Source organism: Vulpes lagopus, chromosome 12, assembly GCF_018345385.1.
Source record: "Vulpes lagopus strain Blue_001 chromosome 12, ASM1834538v1, whole genome shotgun sequence".
Taxonomy (NCBI): Eukaryota; Metazoa; Chordata; class Mammalia; order Carnivora; family Canidae; genus Vulpes; species Vulpes lagopus.
Window position 1 is genome coordinate 47671475 of NC_054835.1, and position 21894 is coordinate 47693368.

Below are 21894 nucleotides of genomic sequence, written 5' to 3' on the forward strand. Positions count from 1 at the left end.
GAGAGAAATGCCATAACCGTTAAGTAGTTGCTCCCTAATTCTCCCTGCCTCCAGCCCTTGACAACCAATAATCTACTTTCTGTCTCTATGGAGACATTTCATATAACTGGAATCATTCAAAATGTGGCCTTTTGAGTCTGGCTTCTTTCCTTTAGCATAATGTTTTCTAAGCTTACGCACTTTGTGGCATATGTTAGTACTTCATTTCTGTTTATGGCTGAGTAATACTCCATTGTATGGATATACTACAATTTGTTTATCTCTTCATCAATTGATGGATATTTGGATTGTTTCCATTATTTTGCTGTTATGAATAATGCAGCTGAACAAGTTTTTGTGGGAAAGGATATGTTTTGTTCTCTTGGTTAACTTTGTACTTGAAATGACCTTGAGTCATGTTTGACTTTTTGAGAAGCTGCCAAGCTATTTTTCCACAGTGCCTTCTACCATTTTACATTCCCAGTAGTGATGTATGGGGGTTCTAATATCTCCTTTTTTAAAAAAGAAATTGTAGCCATTTAGTGGGTATAGAGTAGTATCTCTTTGTGGTTTTGATAGGCATTTCTCTAGTGAGTAATGATGTTGAGCATTACTTCATGTGGTTATAGGCCACTTGTGTATCTTCTTTGGAGAAATGTCCATTCAGATCCTTTGCCCATTTAAAAATAATGGTTGCCTTTTCATTGCAGAGCTATAAGAGGTTTTAAATATATTCTGGATGCTAGATTCTTATCACATAGATTTGTCATATTTTCTCCTTCAGTGGGTTGTCTTTTCACCTCCTTAATAAAGTATCCTTTGAGGCACAAAAGTTTCTCATTTGAATAAAGTCCAATTTATCTGTTATTTGTTGTTGTCGCTGCTGTTACTGTGCTTTCAGTGTCATACCTGAGAAACTGTTGCCTAATCCAGGGTCATGAGATGTACATTTCCCTTTCTCAGTTTTATAGTTTTAGTTTTTACATTGGGTTCTTTGATCCATGCTTAGTTAATTTTTGTGTATTATATGAGATAGTGTGACATTCATTATTTTGCATGTTGGTTATCCAGTTTTCTTTCTCCATTGAATGGTCTTGGTGGCATCCTTGTCAAAAATCAATTGACCAGAGTTGTATGGGATTATCTGTAGGCTTTCAATTCTATTCAGTATTGTCTATGTCCTTATGCTCTACCACACTATCTTGTATACTGTATCTTTGTAGTGAGTCTGTAATTGGAAGTATGAGTTTTATAGTTTGTTATTTTTCAAGATTGGCCATTCTAGGTCTTTTGAATTTCCATATGAAATTTAGGATCAGTTTTTCAATTTCTGCAAACAAAAAAAAAAACCTGGAGATTTTAAAAGGGCTTGCTTTAAATCTGTAGGTTAATTTGAAGAGTATTATCATCTTAACAATATTAAAGTCTTCTGGCACCTGAACATGAGGTATCTTTACATTTATTTAAGTCCTTTAAAATTTTTAACAGCATTTTATAATTTTCCAAGTACAAGTCTTACACTTCTTTTGTTAAATTTATCCTGAAGTATTTTATTCATTTTCCTGCTGTTGAAATGAAATGAAAAAAATGAAATTTTTTGGACTGTTCACTATTAATGTGCAGAAATACAATTAATTACATATTTATTGTATATCTACAAATTTGCTTACCTATTAGTTAGCTCTAATAGATATTTTTTGTGGATACCATGGGATTTTTTCATATAGAAGAAAATGCTGTGGGCAGCCCGGGTGGCTCAGCGGTTTAGTGCTGCCTTCGGCCCAGTGCATGATCCTGGAGACCTGGGATCAAGTCCCACGGCAGGCTCCCTGCATGGAGCCTGCTTCTCCCTCTGCCCGTGTCTCTGCCTCTTTCTCTCTCTCTTTGTCTCTCATCAATCAATAAATAAAATCTTAAAAAAAAAAAAATCTTGGATGTATTTAAATATTCCTTAGTTTTGGAATTTAAGTTCTTTGTATCTTTAAGCTGTTAACATTTGATATTACCATTTAGCTGTGTGTGAATAAGTACCTTCAACTGTCACTGGGTCCTTAGAGTGAAATTACTTTTGCAGAAACATTTGGTCACCTTTATCTCGATGCACAAGATTCTCTAACAGTGACTAACCTGCACTGAAAAAATACTTTGACAAGGAAAATATTATTTTTACCACATTGTGGAGTTTGACGTTTTCAAATGCATTGGGATAATTTTTATGTGTTATGTAGTACAAAATAATTTTGTATGAATCATCTCACAGAATGAAAAGTTGTGTTTGCTGTTTATTTCCAGCCTTTTAAAAGAATTTCTTTAACATTAACAATGCAGAAAAATGCCTTATTTCCTTCTGTACTGTGAATTCTTTTATTACTAGAAACCTTGGTAGGTTAATCTTATGTGGGATGAAAGCATCTTGATGTTAGCTTAATGGTTACTTGAACAGAGGTGGTTTTCATATTCTATTTAATTAGTATTTTCCTTTTTATAATAATTTCAGGGTTTTTTGACAAATGAAATACATGGTCAGCATGAAAAATGTAGCAGCTAGAGAAATTATTTCTAATCCCACTATGCAAAGATAGCTACTGTAACATGTGGTTTTTCCATAGCATTCATAGGGATGAACATGTGATTTCATAGCATTTATAAATATGATCATTTGGTTGATTACTTGTTGGGAAAACTTGAAATAAACCACCCCCCCCCAATTTCGGGCTCAATGATATCACTCCATCAAGCCTTTCTATCCACCAGGTTGAGGTGCTTAAATGGGATCTTGATCCTATTCTGTAACAGTTTTTGCTACTTAAAAATTTTTAGAGTATTCTCACTTCTTAGATGTTTAAAGCTTAAATCCATGGGTTTTCCTTACCTCACTTAAATACAGCAAAGGCCCTTGGCCTTCAGCTGTTGGGATGAGGCTGGGGCACTGTGCTGTAGCAGTGGTGTCAGCAACCTCTTCCACTTCTAGTTCTTCTTCTTCTTCTTCTTCTTTTTTTTACACTTCCAGTTCTTTTTTGATGCTGGGAAGAGGAGGGGAACAGAGGGCAAAGGTCCCATCCTTACCCTGCGCTAGGTTACACACCATTTCTGGTTGGAAATAGAGTGCTTAATTTTTCCGATTTGATTTCAAATTTCAGTGTAAGCTTGGGATTATGATTTATTGTTTTTCTAGATATTTAGCCAGTTGTCTTCATACTTGTTAAATTACTCAATTCTCACAGAATAGAATAGTAGCTTTCTTATCAAATGCTAAATTCTTTTTATAGCACTGTATCATACTTGGATTTCAACTAACTGCTGTGGGGGTGGGGAGAGACGAAATGTAAAGGGAAACAATAGAAGTTAATTCTTGACTTTGGAGCTTCCAGGGGTTCAGTTTCTAGTAATTTTGGCATGATTCACAAATTTTTCAAGGGTAATTTTTTCTGTATGAGATTTTCCACTTTGTATGACAACTTTATAATTTAACTTCTGAGTAAGATGCCGTTCTTCAGTATATACTCAGATCTGTTTCCAACTTTCGATTTTTCTCCTCATCTAGCTATATGTTTCTATACCCGAGTTGCACTATTTTAATTTTTGAGGCTTTGTAGTATTTTAATTTGATAGTATAAAGTTTCCCTTACTGCATTTTTTTTCCTTCCAGGGGTGGGAAGAAGAGAGGAGAGTTATTTGTTGGTTTTTCTACCACAAGTTGAGTGGTACCTTTGTGAACTCTTCCTCCCCCCCCCATACTGTCCCCCACTCCCAAAGAAAAACCTGTCTTTGGTTTTCTTTTTTCTTTTCTTTCCTTTTTTTGAATTACATCAAATGTGTAACTTAAATTAGGGGAAATTTTTTCTTTACAAATATCTTAAACCTCTCATTTAGGAACCTGGTATTCAGCATTTTAATTTCTCCCCCCCACCTCTCTCCCTCCTTTCCTTTTTTTATTTTCTGAATGTTCCTTTGTAAAATTCTGTAGCAGCTTCATTACTGTTTAAATTTATGTTGATTGTTCCTTGTTTTTTTGTTTTTTGTTTTTTTAATGAATGGAGCCTTTTTTTCCCCATTATACATTCCAGTTACTTTATCTTGAGAGACAAATCCTCATTCTTTTTAAGCAAAAAACTTTCTTTTAACATAGAGCCAGCAATACTGATCCTGATACAGAACAAATGTTGCCAGTTAGGATATGCTTCACCTTGAAGTAGTTTGATTAAAAGCACTTATGAGTAATATGTGGAAAGTTCTTTTTTAAAGCTTCACTGGAAAAGTCTCAGAATTTGAAACTGCCTGCTTTTGTGTTGCAGTGGTGGTATTGCTGTGATGGTCTTCCAATTAGATTGGATGCTTAGAGGTCGCTCATCTTGACTGGCTTTCAGTAAACCAACATTTATCAATGCCATCTTAGACCTGAAATGTAAGCCTCTGTGATGAATCTGCTTTGAAATATCTCGTCTTATGTGTTGGTTTTTGAACAAAGACACTGTTGACTCATCCAGTAGGTTTCATTTTTTTTCCTTCAAAGAACTCTAGTTTTGAAGTTGGTTGTCAGTTTTGATTTTAGTGTTGTCTGATTATCCCACACTTTCCAAATTCCCTTGTTTTGGTGCAACAGATTGTTCAAATGTAGCTTGAAGATTATTTTCTTGGCTGATTGACATATTCTGCCTGTTTTGACTTTAGAAGTGGGTGAGGATAGCTTGTGACTTATGTTGTGTAACCAGGTGGTACTAGTGTGGTCTTCTCAGAGGAATCATTAATGTATGGTATCTAATAAACCATCTGACGCACATAACAGAGACTGTGATCAACAGATTAATAAATTAGATCTCTATTCATGCTTAAATTATCAAAGCTAATCATTTAAATGAGATGTTCTATTTTGATGAAAGTTTCTGGCACCATAGTTAATGACACTTAGAATTTTCACTAGAGCATTTAGCTCTTCCTTAGTGATTAGCTTTGATAGTATAATTATAAATAGAGCCCTAATTAACGTACTTGTGACCTTTCCCCCAGTTATTTATTTATACTTATACTTTTGAAATTTTAGCATTATATTTTGATATTTAGAAAGATATGTTAGCACTAGCCTTATTAGAAAATGATGAGCAGCTCCGGTGGTGCAGCGGTTTAGCGCCGCCTGCAGCCCAGGGCGTGATCCTGGAGACCCTGGATCGAGTCCCGCATCAGGCTCTCTGCGTGGAGCCTGCTTCTCCCTCTGCCTGTGTCTCTGCCTCTCTCTCTCTCTCTCTCTCTCTCTCTGTCTCTATGAATAAATAAATAAAAATCTTTATTTTTAATTTTTTAAAAAAATTTTTATTATTTATTTATGATAGTCATACAGAGAGAGAGAGAGAGAGAGGCAGAGACGCAGGCAGAGGGAGAAGCAGGCTCCATGCACCGGGAGCCCGACGTGGGATTCGATCCCGGGTCTCCAGGATCGCGCCCTGGGCCAAAGGCAGGCACCAAACCACTGCGCCACCCAGGGATCCCAAATAAAAATCTTAAAAAAAAAAAAAAAGAAAATGACGATCATTATGTTTAATAACGTAACAATTTCACAGCTTAGCCTAAAGAATATTTATAAACACAAGCATACATGGATATGATACTGAACCTAGAAGTAAGGATCTCTGACAGAGTAAAATGACCTGTTAAGCAGTGAATAATTAAATTATTTTAGACCCGAGGACTCTGAAATGAAACCAGTGTCAGACATTGATTGGGGAGTGTCAGACGTTAATTGGGCTGCCATCTGAAGTAAAAGAACAATCTGATTGGCAGGACATAGTTAGAGAAGGAAGAGTCTCTTCATGAAAGAAACAGAACTGTGTAAAACAATAGGAAACAAAATGTGATCAAGAAATAAGGACAAAGTGTGGTTTATATTTTTAAACAGCCTAGGGGCCCACAGGGCTCACGTATAAGTATAGGAAACACAAAGGGTATTCTCTGTTGGAAATATCTTTCTTTTGCAGACAAGGGACCTTTTTCTGAAATTTATAGTTGTGGGCCCTTGTCTTTCAATGTAAATTTCATAGAAATTTCCCTGTGGGAAAAAAAATCTGAAATTTTAAACTCATTGCATTTTATTGTTGTTAGCATATACTGTATAGTTTTTGAATTTAAATAACTTAAATAGGCTTGTATGTGATACCACATTTTAATTGTTTTAGCAGATCAAATTTTTGATGATTGTTAAAGTTGTTAATGGATTATGTTTGGACATTTTAATAAAAAAGAGTTAAGGGGAGCCTGGGTGACTCAGTCAGTTGGGCGTCCAACTCTTGATCCTAGTTTACGTCTTGCGTTCAAGCCCCACTGGGCTTCATGCTGAGCATAGAGGCTACTTTAAAAAGAAGTTAAGGGGATCCCTGGGTGGCGCAGCGGTTTGGCGCCTGCCTTTGGCCCAGGGCGCGATCCTGGAGACCCGGAATCGAATCCCACGTCGGGCTCCCGGTGCATGGAGCCTGTTTCTCCCTCTGCCTATGTCTCTGCCTCTCTCTCTCTCTGTGTGACTATCGTAAATAAATGAAAAATTAAAAAAAAAAAAAAAGAAGTTAAAATAAATTTTCATTGACAAAGACTCTGATTTATTGAAAACTCTTCAAAAAACAGAACTTTGAAAGTAGTTGAAGCCTTAAGATCATTTATTCTTACTCCTCCTTTTTAAAGGAGCCTGAGGTACCAAGATGTTCAGGGACTTGCAGCTTAAGCAGTTTTACTAATTAAAGTGGAGCTGAGTCTCCCGATTCCCAGTCCTACTATGTTTCACACAGTTCTCCAGCTTTTTATGCCATCAGTAAGGTTTCTTCCTGGAAAATGAGAAGTGATGGCAATTTGAGGGGTTGGGGATACCAAATTGTGTTCCTGGGACCAAAGAATTAAATCTTCAGATGTATAAAGTTCTCATTTTTGGTGGGAAGAGTTGAGGGGAAGGATGGTTCATTTTAGAATCTTTGATTTGTTTTTAGAATTCTTGATCCTTAAAAGCTGTCTGGTTCTAGCTGCTAAATGTTTGACTGTTCAAATGATTAATTCAGCAATCTCAAATACCAGAAAATTAACTATAAGGAATGTACTTCATATCTTAATGTTCTCTCTCTCTCTCTCTCTTTAGAGAGGGGGGTGGAGAGAGAGAATCTTTTTTTTTTTTAAGATTTTATTTATTTGAGCGAGAGAGTGGGAGCAAGTAATGGGAAGAGGAAGGAGGGACATGTGGACTCCGTGCTGAGTGCAGAGCCCAACACAGGTCTCAATCCATGACTCTGAGATCATAACCTGAACAGAAATCAAGAGTTGAGATGCTTAACCAACTGAGGCATGCAGGCACCCCAATTTCTCAGTGTCCTTTAAATGTAAAACAAAAATTCTCTGGCGTTGCCTTGTTTTTTAAAGCTGGAACATTTATTTAATTATGATAATTATGATTCTTAAGAGAAAGTGCAAATAGTTATGAGTTGAAGACAAACTTCACATGTAAAGTACAGAGTGAGACCTACTATTCCCTGCACAGACTTTCGTTTAACCCCCCAGTCTTATACCTTCACTGACCATGGTAGCTGGTGTTTCTGAGGCTTGAGCCTCTGTGGAATTCTGTGGGGTGGATTGGTTCCCGTCTTAGTTTGTAGTTCTAACTCCATTCTTCTTCCACAGACATCATTCCTCCACTGAGTCTCTGTGTCTTCCAGAAATAATGTCCCTTATTGATAGCTAGTCATTGATCTTGATTGTTGTAGATCTTTTATATTCATTTATTATAATTTTAGTGGAGTCTTGGGCCAGTCTCCACTAGTAACTGGGAATCATGCCTTTCAAAAAATACTGCTTTATAATTTGTCAAGTACTTTTCAGTAGATTACATCACATGAACCCATAGACATTATTGTTGCAAACTATAGTTTATCCATCACATTTTGCCTAGTTTGCTAATATTGTTTTTAATCTTAACAGGGATACTCCTCTCTTCCCTCCTTTCTAGTTTCTTTCTTTCTGGGTAGCTCTCTACTCTCTATGAAACATTGCTTTAAACATAAGATGATAACCTAAATTGAAGTAAGTTAGTAGAGCCCAAGAGTGCTTTACAGTCACAAATTTCTTCAAATCTTAAGAAAATTAAATAGAAAATATGGTATTCAACTTTCAGTATTTTTTTTTTTAAGATTTTATTTATTTATTCATAGGGACACAGCTAGAGAGAGAGGCAGAGACACAGGCAGAGGGAGAAGCAGGCACCATGCAGAGAGCCCGACGTGGGACTCCATCCCAGGTCTCCAGGATCCCAGGTCTCCAGGATCACGCCCTGGGCTGCAGGTGGCGCTAAACCCCTGCACCACCGGGGCTGCCCCAACTGGCTGTCAAAGAAATGGAAATGGAATCGTGGCAGCCCAGGTGGCTCAGCGGTTTAGCACTGCCTTCAGTCCAGGTCGTGCTCCTGGAGTCCCAGGATCGAGTCCCATGTCGGGCTCCCTGCATGGAGCCTGCTTCTCCCTCTGCCTGTGTCTCTGCCTCTCTCTCTCTCTCTCTCTCTCTCTCTGTGTGTGTGTGTGTGTCTCATGAATAAATAAATTTCAAAAAAAAAAGAACCTAATGTATTAAAGAAAAAGAAATGGAATTTGTAGTTTAAAAACCTTCCAAAGAAGAAACCTTCAGGCCTAGCTCACTGTTGAATTCCCCCAAATGTATTAAAAAAAGAAATACCACCAATTTACACAATCTCTTCCAAAAGAATAGAAAAGAAGGGAAGGAATACATTTGATACCAAAACCAGATAAAGACCGATATTTGTGAACATCAACACAAATATCCTCAACAAAACTTTAGCAACTTGAATTCAGCAATATATATATAGGTCTTATTCCTATATATATGTCAGGTCTTATTCCTGCTCTGGGCCAGTTGGCACAGGATGCCTACTTAAATCTCCAGCCAGTGAGTGTGGGGGCCACAGAATGCAAAACTGGTTCGGTATTTGAAAATAAATCAGTGTAATCTACCATACTGTCTAAAGAGAACAATCTATCAAGAGATACACTCCTCTCCCAAAGAACCCCACAAAACCACATATATTTGATACAATAGAATATCCATGATGCATAAGAGCTCTTAGAAAACTAGAAATAGAAGGGAAATTCCTCAACCTGTTCAAGAGCACCTATAAAAATCTCACCAATGCCATCATACTTAATCGCAGAGACTGAATGCTTTCTCAGTAAGACTAGGAATAAGGTGAATTGTCCACTTTCAACACTTCTATTCAGCATTGTACTGGAAATCTTAGCCAAAGCAGTATGGCAAGAAAAAGGAATAAAAGGCATAGGGTTTGCAAAGGAAGACATAAAACTCCCCCTATTCAAAGATGATATGATTAGCAATGTAGGAAAGCCCAAGGAATCCATCCAGAAAACAAACCAACAAAAATCCTAGGACTAATATGAATATAGCAAAGTTTCAGAATATAGAGACAACACACACAAATCAATTTCATTTTTACATACTAGCATTGTATAATTAGAAACCAAAGTGTACAAGCCAATACCATTTACAGTAGTTCAAGTGAGATACTTAGGCATAAATCTAACAAGAACTGCACAGATCTGTATGCTGAAAACTACGGAACTGCTAAAATGTAGTTTAGTATATGAAGCATTTTTTTTTTCAGTTGTCAAGATTTCTCTGCCTTTGGTCAAATTCCTTTGATTCTAAAGTAGCGAATCATATTTTCATGCATTACCTTCATCTATGTTGTATGAAATAGATGAGCCTGTAGACCTTTAAAAAGAATTTCAAATTTTCGTTCTCTTCCTGACATAAAGGATCAGTCATATTTATGATGTGATTTGAAGTTGAATTTCATATTTCATCTGCACATTCATCTTTGTTAATAGCTGCTTAGGAACTATTATAATAAATAAGTTATACAACACTTCCACAGTTCCTGCTATGCATGTCAACTGTGATTTTTTTTTTTTTTTGATTTCAGTTGAACAATACAAATGATATTTTCTAAAAAGCTTAATTGACTATTGAATATCAGCTTTCTGTCACTTCTGATTTTTAGTTTCCCTCATTTAAACTTTGTGGTTTATATATCTATTCATTGTAAAAAGGTATTTGTTTATACTACCAGCATTCCTATGCTTAGTATTTAATGAGAAAAGGTTTATAAAGTTAATGCCTGAAATTTATATGAATATATTTAGTGTTCTGTATCACCAGGGGATTTGATTATCATAACCTGTTCTTTCTGAGGCTTTAACAGATGTTAGTTTTGTACTTTCATATTCACACGTAAAGACTTTAGAATATGATTTCCCGCAGATTGTGACTGGGCTTATTACTAAACACTCAGGGCATGGTAATAAAAAGAAACACTTCATTTTGACTCTAGGAGCTGATGATCTTCATAACAGATCTTCATAAAAAAAGACACACGGCACAAGCTCTTGTGATCAGTCATTCAAGGATTGCCTAGCCCTAGAGAATATAAAGCAGTTTAGAAAGGTTGGTTATTTTACTCAACACCATAATTTAATGTCCTAGACAAAGAAATTTTAAATATGCTGATTAAATTCACAGTTGACAGGATGGCTAATATTCTAGAAAAGCAGAATTAAATTCAGAATGATCTTGATCATTGAAAACATTCTTTTAAAGCAGAGGAAAATTAAAGGTGAATTTTGATATTATATTTAGAGACAGAAGAGCATTAAAAAAAGAACTAGGTAGATGGAAGTATTATCTCTTGCCCTCCTCAACCAGTAACTAAAAGTTTGGAAATGAAGAAACAACCTGAACACTCATTGTTTAATACGGAAAAATTTGCTCTTTTCCCATCCTTTCCTGCCTTTCTGAACAGGGGCAGGCAGTCCAGACCCATTCCCTCCCCTGCATTATATTACTAGTGGTTCATCTGGGATGACTTTACCCTCACAGTGCATATACCCACAATTTCCTCTGTTCAGTTGGCCTGACATTTTCAGTTTGTGCTGTTTTATATTCCCAGCAGACATCTTGCTATTAGTGTGCTAATTCATCTCTCTCTTTCCTTTGTAATCTAATCTCCAGTTCCTGATTTCCAATTATTGCTAACAGCAATGGTAAAAGAAAGATTCCTCAGAATCAAAATGATCACAAACCAAATAGTATATCTGTTATTATTGGGGAGGAGGGTAAGGGGTGCAAAAAAAAGTCTATTTCATTCCATCATTTAAGATCTATGTGGAATCTTATCTTTATATGTTGTATTATAATACTTGTATGACAACAAACCCTTTCTGTGTGTCAGGAACAGTTCTCAATGCTATACATGCTGAACTCATTTAATTCTTACCACAATCCTAATAGGTAGGTCCTGTCGATAGTGAAGCTACGCTTTACAAAGCTCCCAAGAGGTTAGGTCAGTTGCCCAGGTGACATTGCTGGTTGGTAAAAGGCAGCCTGAAGTCGAACCTGGATAGTCTGGCTCTAGACTGAGGCCGCATACCTAACTGCTCCTCGTACTGCCTTGTTACTAGAATGGAGGCCAAATATCAGTTACAGCAATCAGGCAGGAAGAAATTGGAGAGTATGTAGGGAACAGCAAAAAATCTTGAAGTGGTTGACTGATGGCTCTTGTTGAAAGGATTAAAGGTAGCTGGGGTGTACAGTTTAAGGAGGAGAAAATACAAGAAGTAAGTTAATTGGGTTTCAAATGTATAAAGGATTTTTTTTTTTTTTTTAAAGAGAGAACAAGAGCGCAACAGGAGGAAAGAAGGAGAGAGAGAGAATCTCCCCTCATGGGGCTCAATCTCATGATCCTAAGATCATGACCTGAGCCAAAACCAAGAGTTGGATGCTTAACCAACTGAGCTACCCCGGTGCTGTAAAGGATTTTTAAATAAAGATTTTATTTACTTGAGAGAGAGAGAGAGACAGAACGAGAGAACGCACATATATGAGCATGGGGGAGGGACAGAGGGAGAGGAATAAGCAGGCTTCTCATTGAGCAGGGAGTCTGATGGGGCACTTGATCCCAAGAATCGGAGATCATGGTCTGAGCCGAATGTAGATGCTTAACTGACTGAGTCATCCAGGTGCCCCTAAGAGTTTTTATTTAGCTAGCTAGCTAGCTATTTATTTATTTATTTATTTATTTATTTATTTATTTATTTATTTATTTATAATGTTCTGTGTCAGTTGCAAATTGTGTGAAAGCACTCACAGTGGAGCCCAATTAGGAGCACTTCATGTTGGGCTGAAGGAGTGTCATGTCCTGCCATCAAGTCTAAGGAATAATAAATAGGGAGACTGAAGATTTGGCACAAGAGAGAAGTTAGGAATGGGTTATTTGACTGTGACTGTAATTTCCCCCACTTAATTTTGAGCAGATATGTTTCTTCATTCTTAATCTGATGTTACCTAAGATGGCAATAGAGTTTCAGAACTGAAGAAAGGTAGTTCAGCTCCGTACCTTACAGACAAGAAAACAGAATTAGAAATTATTATTTTATTTTTTCAGCATCAGAAATTAGACATGTGTTGTCATAGGATTGCCAGCTAAGGGCCAGAACTGAGTTTTGAACCCAGTGTTCAGTTCTCCTGAACACTGTGTCCAGAGCTCAGGCTGCTTTTTGGGGCCAGGTGGTGGGAAGGGGTCATAGTCACAGCAAAGAGTATTTTGAGAATTGCCGTTTAATACAGTGAGATTACTGTGTACCAGAGGGGGAAGGGGTGTAAGTTTCACTGATTTATGAAATGTGCTTTTTCTCTGTGTAGTATGAACCCAGAGGACCTGGTCGGCCCTTGTACCAAAGAAGAATCTCATCTAGCTCAGTCCAGCCTTGTTCTGAAGAAGTAAGCACTCCTCAAGACAGTCTTGCTCAGTGTAAAGAACTTCAGGACCATAATAACCCATCTTCTTTCAACTTTTCATCCCCGGAGTCCTGGGTAAACACCACCTCATCTACCCCCTATCAGAACATTCCGTGTAATGGATCCAGCAGGACCGCTCAGCCCAGAGAGTTGATAGGTAAGACTGAGTTAGTGGGTTATTAAAACTGCAGTTTTAACTACTCCTAGGTATTTATGGAAGTTTTTCTTCTGCTTTTTCCACCCTCATTTACATTATCATCTTTGAATAATATTTAATGTTCATAGCTCATAGGTGTGTCAGGTATACAGTGTGGATTTAGGACTATATTGAGTCCATAATTATGGTCTGGAAGAGAAGCAGATCTTTCTCTGGGAGCTCATCAATTTGATCATTTTGACCTGTGAATGAATGAAAGAAGTAATGGAATTTAAAGTGTATTTCTAAATAGAATCACCTTTCCTTGGGAAATACTTATTTTCTGGCTTTTGATTCCCCCTCGCTCCCTACCCCCTGCCCCAGGATTAGGGGTGGGAGGAATTGGTTGGGTCAACATTAGTTTTCAAGAATTTGTTGGCAACAAAGCCATTGACAGTTTGCTACACAACAGGGTTTGGCCAGGAGAGAAACCAATAAAGTCCAACATTTTGAGATTTAGAAATCTTGCATTTATTCCTTATTTTCTAATGAACTGTGAAATCCAAGTCTAAAGAGGGAAAAAAAAAGTCATAGAAAAGCATTGGAATGGACAGGACCCTATAGTGTATTGTTCAGTGGGAAGTCTAAAGTCTCTAGCCTTGAACACAAATAAATGCACTTTTATCTTTTCTCTGTTCCCTCTTTTTTTTATATTAAATGTAAGGAAACAAATGATACTATTTGAGTTCTCCAACCTATAGCCTTCTCTTTGTAGGCTGTAGACATTGATCTGTGTGAACAGGCCTGTGATCTTTGTTGGATGAATTTCTGCCCTGGTGGCATCAACCATTGTATTTGAATTTAATTTTGTTCATCTTTAGAATGTGAATCTATTGTTTCTGTAACTGGCCCATTTTTGAGTATGTGCCATATAAGCATATTTTTAGAACAATAGACATAGTAGGACAAAAGCCTTAAAAAGATTTTGGTTTTGTTTCCTGGCAAAGACATTGTCATTTTAATTTTTAAACATTCATTAATAGCTGCTGAATTTTTCGTGGGATTGCTAAGTCATTTTAAAGGTCTGACATACATAGACTCATATTATCATACCTGAATTTCTTGAGAAACATCTCAATTGCAAATCAGTGATAAGAATTTGTTAATTTTTAGTTGTTTTATTATAATTTACTTTTATTATAATCGATTTATTTTTATTTAGAAATTTTTAAAGATTTAAACCCAATGCAGTTAACATATATTATATTATTAGTTTCAGGGGTAGAATTCAGTGATTCATCACTTGGATACAACACCCAGTGCTCATTACATCAAGTGCCCTCCTTAATGCCCATTACCCATTTAGCCCATTCCTCCACCCATCTCCCCTCCAGCAACCCTCGGTTTATTTCCTATAGTTAAAAGCCTCATGGTTTGCCTCCCTTCTCTGTTTTTATCTTATTTTATTTTTCTTATCCTTCCTTCATGTTCATCTGCTTTGTTTCTTAAATCCACGTATGAGTGAAATCATATAGTATTTGTCTTTCTTTGCCTTATTTCACTTAGTATAATACCCTCTAGTTCTATCCATGTTGTTGCAAATGGCAAGATTTTTTTTTTTTTTGATGGCTGAGTAATTATTATAATTTATTTTAAAGACAACATCGCTTCTTGTATTTTTTCCACCTTAAATTTTAGGTTAACTTTTGTCCTTGATAAATCAGTAAAAACCTGATTTGAACTGAAAAGATAGAAAGTTTCTAAATAACTGCCCAAAGCACATGTTAAATTATCTTATCCACAAATATCCAGTTATTATTTTGTCATTACTAGCAGACAAACTGTAGTATTCTTTAGTTTGAAAGTAACAGTTAAAAGTGTTAAAAAAAAAAATTAACTCAAGATGAGTATCCTGAAGCACAACTTCCTATCTATCAGTATTTATTTATTTACTCATTTTTAGAGGAGTGCAGCCATTGCCAGTGAGGTGAATCAGAGGGAAAATAATCACCACATGGGAAACTTCTTTCTGGAGTTTGAGACTTCTTGAGTTGAAAAAAACCGTTTATATCATATTGATTTGGAATTTAAAAGTGGTCCTTGTGTCTGATGTGGCCATATTTTCTCCACAATTGAAAGCCTGGGAGCAGAGAACTGTGTCTTTGACTTTTTTGAACTTTGTTTCCTGTTTTGTCACTGATCACACTTCAACCTCTCGGTGAATGTCTGCTAAGTGAGGGGATAGCCAGTCCGGTTGCACTGCTCAGCCTTCACACCTGGTGATGCCCACCAGGGGACAATGCATACTTTATCAGACATTCTCTAATGTACGGATGAAAATTTAAGATTGGATAGAGATACATACTTTGAAAAATATCATTGGGTGTCAGTTTTAAAGGATAATTTCTCTTATCTGGAGAATATGTGATAAGTCATATTGCAAGAGATATCCAATTAGGCATTAGGCTAAACTGCCTCTGGAGTTATTTTGGAAGTATTGATTATTTAGTTAAAAATACTTTAAGCTCTCATTATATTGTCATGAAAATGAGAGCATAGTTAAATAGTAAATCTTAGTAAAGTAAATAAAAACAGTGATTTTTTTTTTTAATCTATTCATTCATGAGAGACACAGAGAGTGAGAGAGGGAGGCAGAGACACAGGCAGAGGGAGAAGCAGGCTCCTCGCAGGAAGCCTGACGTGGGACTCGATCCTGGGTCTCTAGGATCAGGCCCTGGACCGAAGGTGGCACTAAACTGCTGAGCCACCCGGGCTGCCCCCAAAATAGTAATTCTTGAACAATCAATAAAGTGTTTATGTGTTATATTGGGCAGTACAGGTTACTATTATATGTTGAAATATTTTTTTTTTTGTTTCAATATAAGTTCTTTTTTTTTTTTTTTTAAATTTTTTTTTTAATTTTTATTTATTTATGATAGTCACAGAGAGATAGAGAGAGAGGCAGAGACACAGGCAGAGGGAGAAGCAGGCTCCATGCACCGGGAGCCCGACGTGGGATTCGATCCCGGGTCTCCAGGATCGCGCCCTGGGCCAAAGGCAGGCGCCAAACCGCTGCGCCACCCAGGGATCCCCTCAATATAAGTTCTAGTTAACATATAGTATAATACTCATTTCAGGAGTAGAATTAGTGATTAATCATGAAATGTTTGTTAAACTAATGCTCTTAAAAGTAATTGTTTTGCATGGCACCTGGGTAGCTCAGTTGGTTAAGTGTCTGCCTTTGGCTCAGGTAATGATCCAGAGTCCTGAGATGGAGTACATCGGGCTCCCTGCTTAATGAGGAGTATATTTCTTCCTCTCCCTCTCCCTCTACCTGCTGTTCCCCTTGCTTGTGTTCTCTCTCTCTCTCTCTCTCTCTCTCTCTGTCAAATGAATAAATAAAATCTGTTAAAAAAAAGAAAAGAAAAGAAAAAAGTAATTGTTTCACAAAACCAGTGACACTTAGATGGACAAGTGAGAAATGTTATAGAAAGACATTAGGTGGTTTAAACTAATTTTGAACAATTTTATGAATGTTTTTTAAAAGATTTTATTTATTTTTAAAGAGAGAGCATGGGCACTCATAAGTGGGGAAGGGGTAGAGAGAGGAAGCCAGAGACTCTCAAGCAGACTCCTGCTGAGCACAGAGCCTAATGTAGGGCTTGATCCCACAACTCTGAGATCATGACCTAAGCCAAAATCAGGAGTCAGGTATCTAACCAGCGGAGCTGCCTAGGCACCCCTGAACAATTTTATGAATTTTTAAAGTTTTAAAATAGTACTAAGAAATTAGCATGTTCAGTTAATGAAATGCTAAGACTAAAAAATGAAATATTTTCACTTTAATATCCCAATCCACAAATAGATAATAAACATTGGAAAAAAATCTATAAATACTAGTAATCAAAGACAGGCAAATTAGAGCTACAACAAGACATTTATTTATAAAATAGGCTAAAGCTAAAAAAAATTAACACCAATGTTGTGATTGGGTAGGGAAATGGGCAAGCATTGTTGGCGGAGTGTATGTAGGCAGTATCTATCTGCAGGGAAATTTGTAGTTATCAAAAGCTTTAATTGTGTATATACCTTATAATTCAAGCATTATACTTCTAGGGGTTTATCCCAAGGGATTAGTCATGAAGATTTAGAAATATTTACCTATAACGACATTTATCATAGTATTTAAATACAAATTTCTGTGTTTTTAAAAGATTTTATTTATTTGAGAGGGAGAAAGAGACAGCATGAGTTGGGGAGAGGGGCAGAGTGGGAAAAGCAGACATCTTTGCCCAAGCAGGGTGCCCAATGTGGGACTTGATTCCAGGACCATGGGATCATGACCTGAACTGAAGAAAGATGCTTAACCTACAGAGCCACTCAGGTGCCCCTATAATCCAGATTTCTGAAAATGAGAGGTAACTTAAATAACTTATGAAGTATCTGTGTTATATAATGTCTTTAGGAAAAAGCACACCAACAAGGCTTATCTCTGGTGTATGGGAATGTGAATGACTGATTTTCTTCTTTGGCCTTCTCAGCAATTTCCAAATTATCCTCAATGAATATTATGCTTATAATCCAATACAGCATTACTGAAGGGGAGCAGAATTTACTACCCTCAGATAGGCTTTAAGATTATTTTAGGCTAAAAAAAAAAGATTATTTTAGGCTGATTATTTTGAAGAAACTATAGAACCTCTGAAAATGGAGTTAAAGTTACCCTTTGGTAAGAAAGATTTACATTTACAAGGGAAATCTCTGTAAGAGAATCTTCCTCACTGTACCAGGAAAAGAAGGATGACTCTAAATTTCTGGAAGCTACCCATGGAGAAGACAGCAGTTTATCCTTAAGTTAACTTACCCTGTGTAACAACCTTGCCCTATTTCACTGTGCTTTTCCTAGTAACCTTGCATAACTGCCCTCTGCTCCCAACATCTTCTTTTGCCTTTAGCTGGAGATGTTATTTTGTTTGCTGGCTTGAGCCATTTCAGGGAGTTATTCAGTTTCCTTGGATCTCCCTCATGTACACGGAGGGTGTACATATTTATTAAACTTTTATTTGTTTTTCTCCTGTTAATCTGTCTTACTGTAGGGGAGGTCTCAGCCAACAACGTACAAGAGTAGAGGGAAAATTATTTTTCCTCCCCACCCTTCAGTTAAACATTTAAGAGATTGAAAAAAAGCAGTGTTTGAAAACAAGTCACAGTTTGGTGGACAATAAAAATAGGAAGAATGGAGTCAAATCTTAAAGGATTGTTAAGAATCAGGCAGATTACATACAGGAAAGGTGAAGAAAAATTTATAGCTGTTTTTCCTCCACCATATTCTGTATTTACTTTCATATTACAAAAAAAGGGAGCATTTTTAAGAAATGGAATTTAATCTTACTATTATTTAGGTTAATAAGAGCTGTTTGACCAGAAGTCCACATATACAGCTCCTTTTTATTTCAGAAAGAACATATATATTCCCATTTTCAAAGTTGAGCAGTTAGAGTAGTTAATACAATACATCAAAGTGTACAATAAATGTAAAACAAGTTTTTTTGAAGCGGACCTTTGGCTTTGACCTTTAGTTTTTATATGTTGGCTATTCCAGTTTTCATAGTTAATCATTTTGCTGCAAATATTAATGAGATTGGAAGTTTGATTGGATGTGTTGTGACTTCAACATTCTGTAGCAGAAATTATCTGTCCTGTGGCTGCACTGTCACTGAGTTCCTGGAGATGAGAACCACTTGTAACACCTGAGCTAACGGATTGCATGAATATTGCTGGGTGTGCCCTTAAATGCGTCTTACTGTTCTCTGCTTTTAGTTCCATCTAAGACCGTCAAACCCCCTGAGGATCAGCTGAAGTCTGAGAACCTCGAGGTGTCCAGTTCCTTCAACTATAATGTGCTGCAGCATCTCGGCCAGTTTCCCCCTCTCATGCCCAACAAGCAGATCGTGGAGTCGGCCAACAGCAGTAGCCAGCAGAGCTCTGGGGGCAGCAAGCCCGCCATGTCCTATGCCAGCGCTTTGCGGGCCCCTCCCAAGCCCAGGCCCCAGCCTGAGCAGGCCAAGAAGAGTAGCGACCCTCTGTCTCTGTTCCAGGAACTTAGCCTGGGGAGCTCATCAGGCAGCAATGGCTTTTACTCATATTTTAAATAATCACTTTTTTTTCCTTCGAGGGAAAATGTTTTAATTTCTGTTTGTATCAGTAGAATTAAGATAGTTGGACTCCATCTATAGATGCACAGTTCCCTTTGTTTTAATATTAAATATGTTCTCACTTAATTGCTTTGCTGCTAGACTTGCAACTAATTTTTTAAAAGTATATTCCATTATTTTGCATTTTTGACGTGTCTTTTGACAGCTTTTATGTAGAATAAAAAATATTTTTAAATTTGTGTATTGTTACATATGTTTGCATCAAGCTAGCAGCTAAGAGGTTAATTGTGCAACTATAAAAAAAAGAGAAAAAAACTTTGTCTAAAATGTATTTAAAAAGAAAAAAAATTGTAAGTAGCATTTACATTTATTCAATAATATTACCATATGCTGGGTTTCTGTACCAGAAATGGCCAGTTGATGTACAAATGTATGTTATTTTTGCTTAAATTCATTTAAAATTTTTTAAAATAAAGGGGCAGCATCTTCTAAATACTTTAAGTTTTATCAGCTTTTTTTTTTTTTTGTGACAAGATGCTGCATTCTAAAACTTTTATAGTTTTAGACTATGTATGATGTGCTGTTGTAATCTCCATCCACTGTAGGATAGAGTTAAAGGCATTCTTTGCAGGTGTATTTTATATGCCACTGTTTTTTGTAACATGAAAAAACAGTGGCATATTTAGTTATTTTTTGGACAAGCTATACTTCAAGCTTGTTTTTAACATTAATTTGATAGTGTGTGTGTGTTTTTTTTTAAACAAATCATGAAGCTGAAAAATTTTTAGGATTGTTGGTGCTTAGTAGACTTGATAACTATTTTAAAAATGCGTGAATTTAGTAAAATCCTTTTTTTCCTCACTATGCATGTGTAAATGTTTGTAATCTGGCTTTCCCCCCCTCTCCAGTGGTATAAAGAATTGTGCCGCTTTAAGGTTTGGTTTTTTTTCCCCCCTTCAGTAAAAATTTTGGTACCTTATTTGATGTTTACATTAAAATGTGACATTATATATGGCAATTCAAATATTTTGCTAACTGTTTTATTTGAGGAACATCATTAAAAAGAAATATAATGTTTGTCCAAGATGTATCAAAATTCATCAAAATCTAGGGCAAAAAAACTACCCTTGTTTTTCATGGTCTTTTGATTCTTATAAAATAACCCCACTGAACTTGTATAAAAATATAAAATTTAAATAGCTATCTTAAATATTCTACAGCCTAAAAATTGTTTTGAATGAACTTTGGTAAAATCCAAAGGAAAACATTTACCCTCTTAAAATTTGTGGTCTTGTAACACATTTGAACAATGCCTGTCCTTATTTTCCTGATTTGGTAGTACTACTTTTATACTTCAGAGATACCTTGAAACTACAGTATAACCTTTTTTTTTTTTTTTTTTTTAAATGAGATAAGGTTGGAAAACATTGCTGATGAAACAATGGGTCCTGATGATCCATTCAAAAATAGTTTTTTGGAGGGCTACTTTTGAACAGGCCATCCTGTATTCACAGTACATTTTTAAAATGGGGTTGGAAAGCTGCAGAAGTAAAGAAAACTCCTTTCATCTCTTTTGTGACTGGCGTTTAGTTGCTGTTGGCCAGCTACAGCCCCTTGTAATCCCCAGACAGTTTAGGAGAGGAGAATGCCTTTTTAGTTTGAGGGTAGCAAGCCTACAGGACAAAGAAAGAGCACCACTTTTCTTCCTTCTTTCTGCTCAGAATGGGTGCGCTTCATTTGCCTGTGGCTTTCAGTGACGTGCTGCAAGTCTCCATGTGAGGCAGCAGGTGGAGGCCTGTGGACTGTGGACGAGTTCATGGTTAGTGTGAATCACAGTTGGAACGCAGTGCCAGCAAGGTACAGCACCACATTTTCTCTGTGTGATGTCAGACCGCCACATGGAACTGTCAGATTTTGCTCAACATAACTTTAGTCACAAGAAAAGAAGAAAAATGTTTGCCACGTAGTTATGTATTTCTGACTCTATGACAAAACTCAAGACCTAACCCAAATGAAAGTTAGATCTCCCTGATGTGAGGATGTCTGTGAAAAATAATTCCTTTACCAGTGATGATTCTCCTGCCCCACAACACAGATGTTCAAGAGCATTTGACAATATGAAGACAGAACTGGCCTGGTCAGGGCTTTCGATTAATCCACGGTTATGGAGTGATGGCCTAATTTTCTGTTTTCCATACTTGAAACTTTAAAAAATATCAGTTTGAAGTTATTTGTGTTTATATTTAAAGAGGTCAAGTGCACACCCCACCACTTTATATAAATATACTAAAGTTGGAAGCTTTGGATAAAGCAGCTGCTAAGTCGTTATGACAGTCCTTTTCTAAGCAGTTATTTCCAAAAAACTAAAAATAATAGCTACTTCTCAGTCCCCTGCTCTGCTGTGTCCGAGGGTCCCTCATTCCCTTACTGTTTCTGTAGCCGGTCAAGGATTCAGATATTGTTTTCATCTACTACCCTTTTAGCTTCTGCTTCAAATGTGTGTTCTAACACACTTACTCTTCCTCAGCAATACTTAGAGCCACCTTTCCAACCATGCTTTGAACCTGTTACTTACTCCTAATACCGTGTAATGGTTCTGAGCAAGTCTTACTGTGGGAATCATTTTAAGTTTCTCTTGAAATGAGGACTGTTGATGCTGTCTGGGTATTTCTTGGGTAGTATTAGCAAGTACCCACAAAACAGACTTGGAAAACAACTTACATGCTGGGTTTCATTCAACCTTAGAGTTCAGACGGAACTTTTTTTCTCAAAGAAGCCTTG

The 21894-nt window shown here is 36.7% G+C and overlaps 1 protein-coding gene across 5 annotated transcripts in view; it reads left to right on the plus strand.

Annotated features, from left to right (window-relative positions):
• The window catches only part of HELZ (helicase with zinc finger), a 159819-nt gene extending 139727 nt beyond the window's left edge, over positions 1–20092 (plus strand). For 4 of the 5 annotated variants that reach the window (XM_041723762.1, XM_041723763.1, XM_041723761.1 and 1 more), the window contains 2 exons: positions 12727–12979; positions 18779–20092. In XM_041723762.1, coding sequence (XP_041579696.1) covers positions 12727–12979; positions 18779–19113 — 588 coding nt within the window. In that variant the 3' untranslated portion in view covers positions 19114–20092. Of the gene's footprint in view, positions 1–12726; positions 12980–18778 lie in introns of those variants that run through there. The other variant, XM_041723766.1, reaches the window with a different exon arrangement.
• The last annotated feature ends 1802 nt before the right edge of the window (positions 20093–21894 follow it).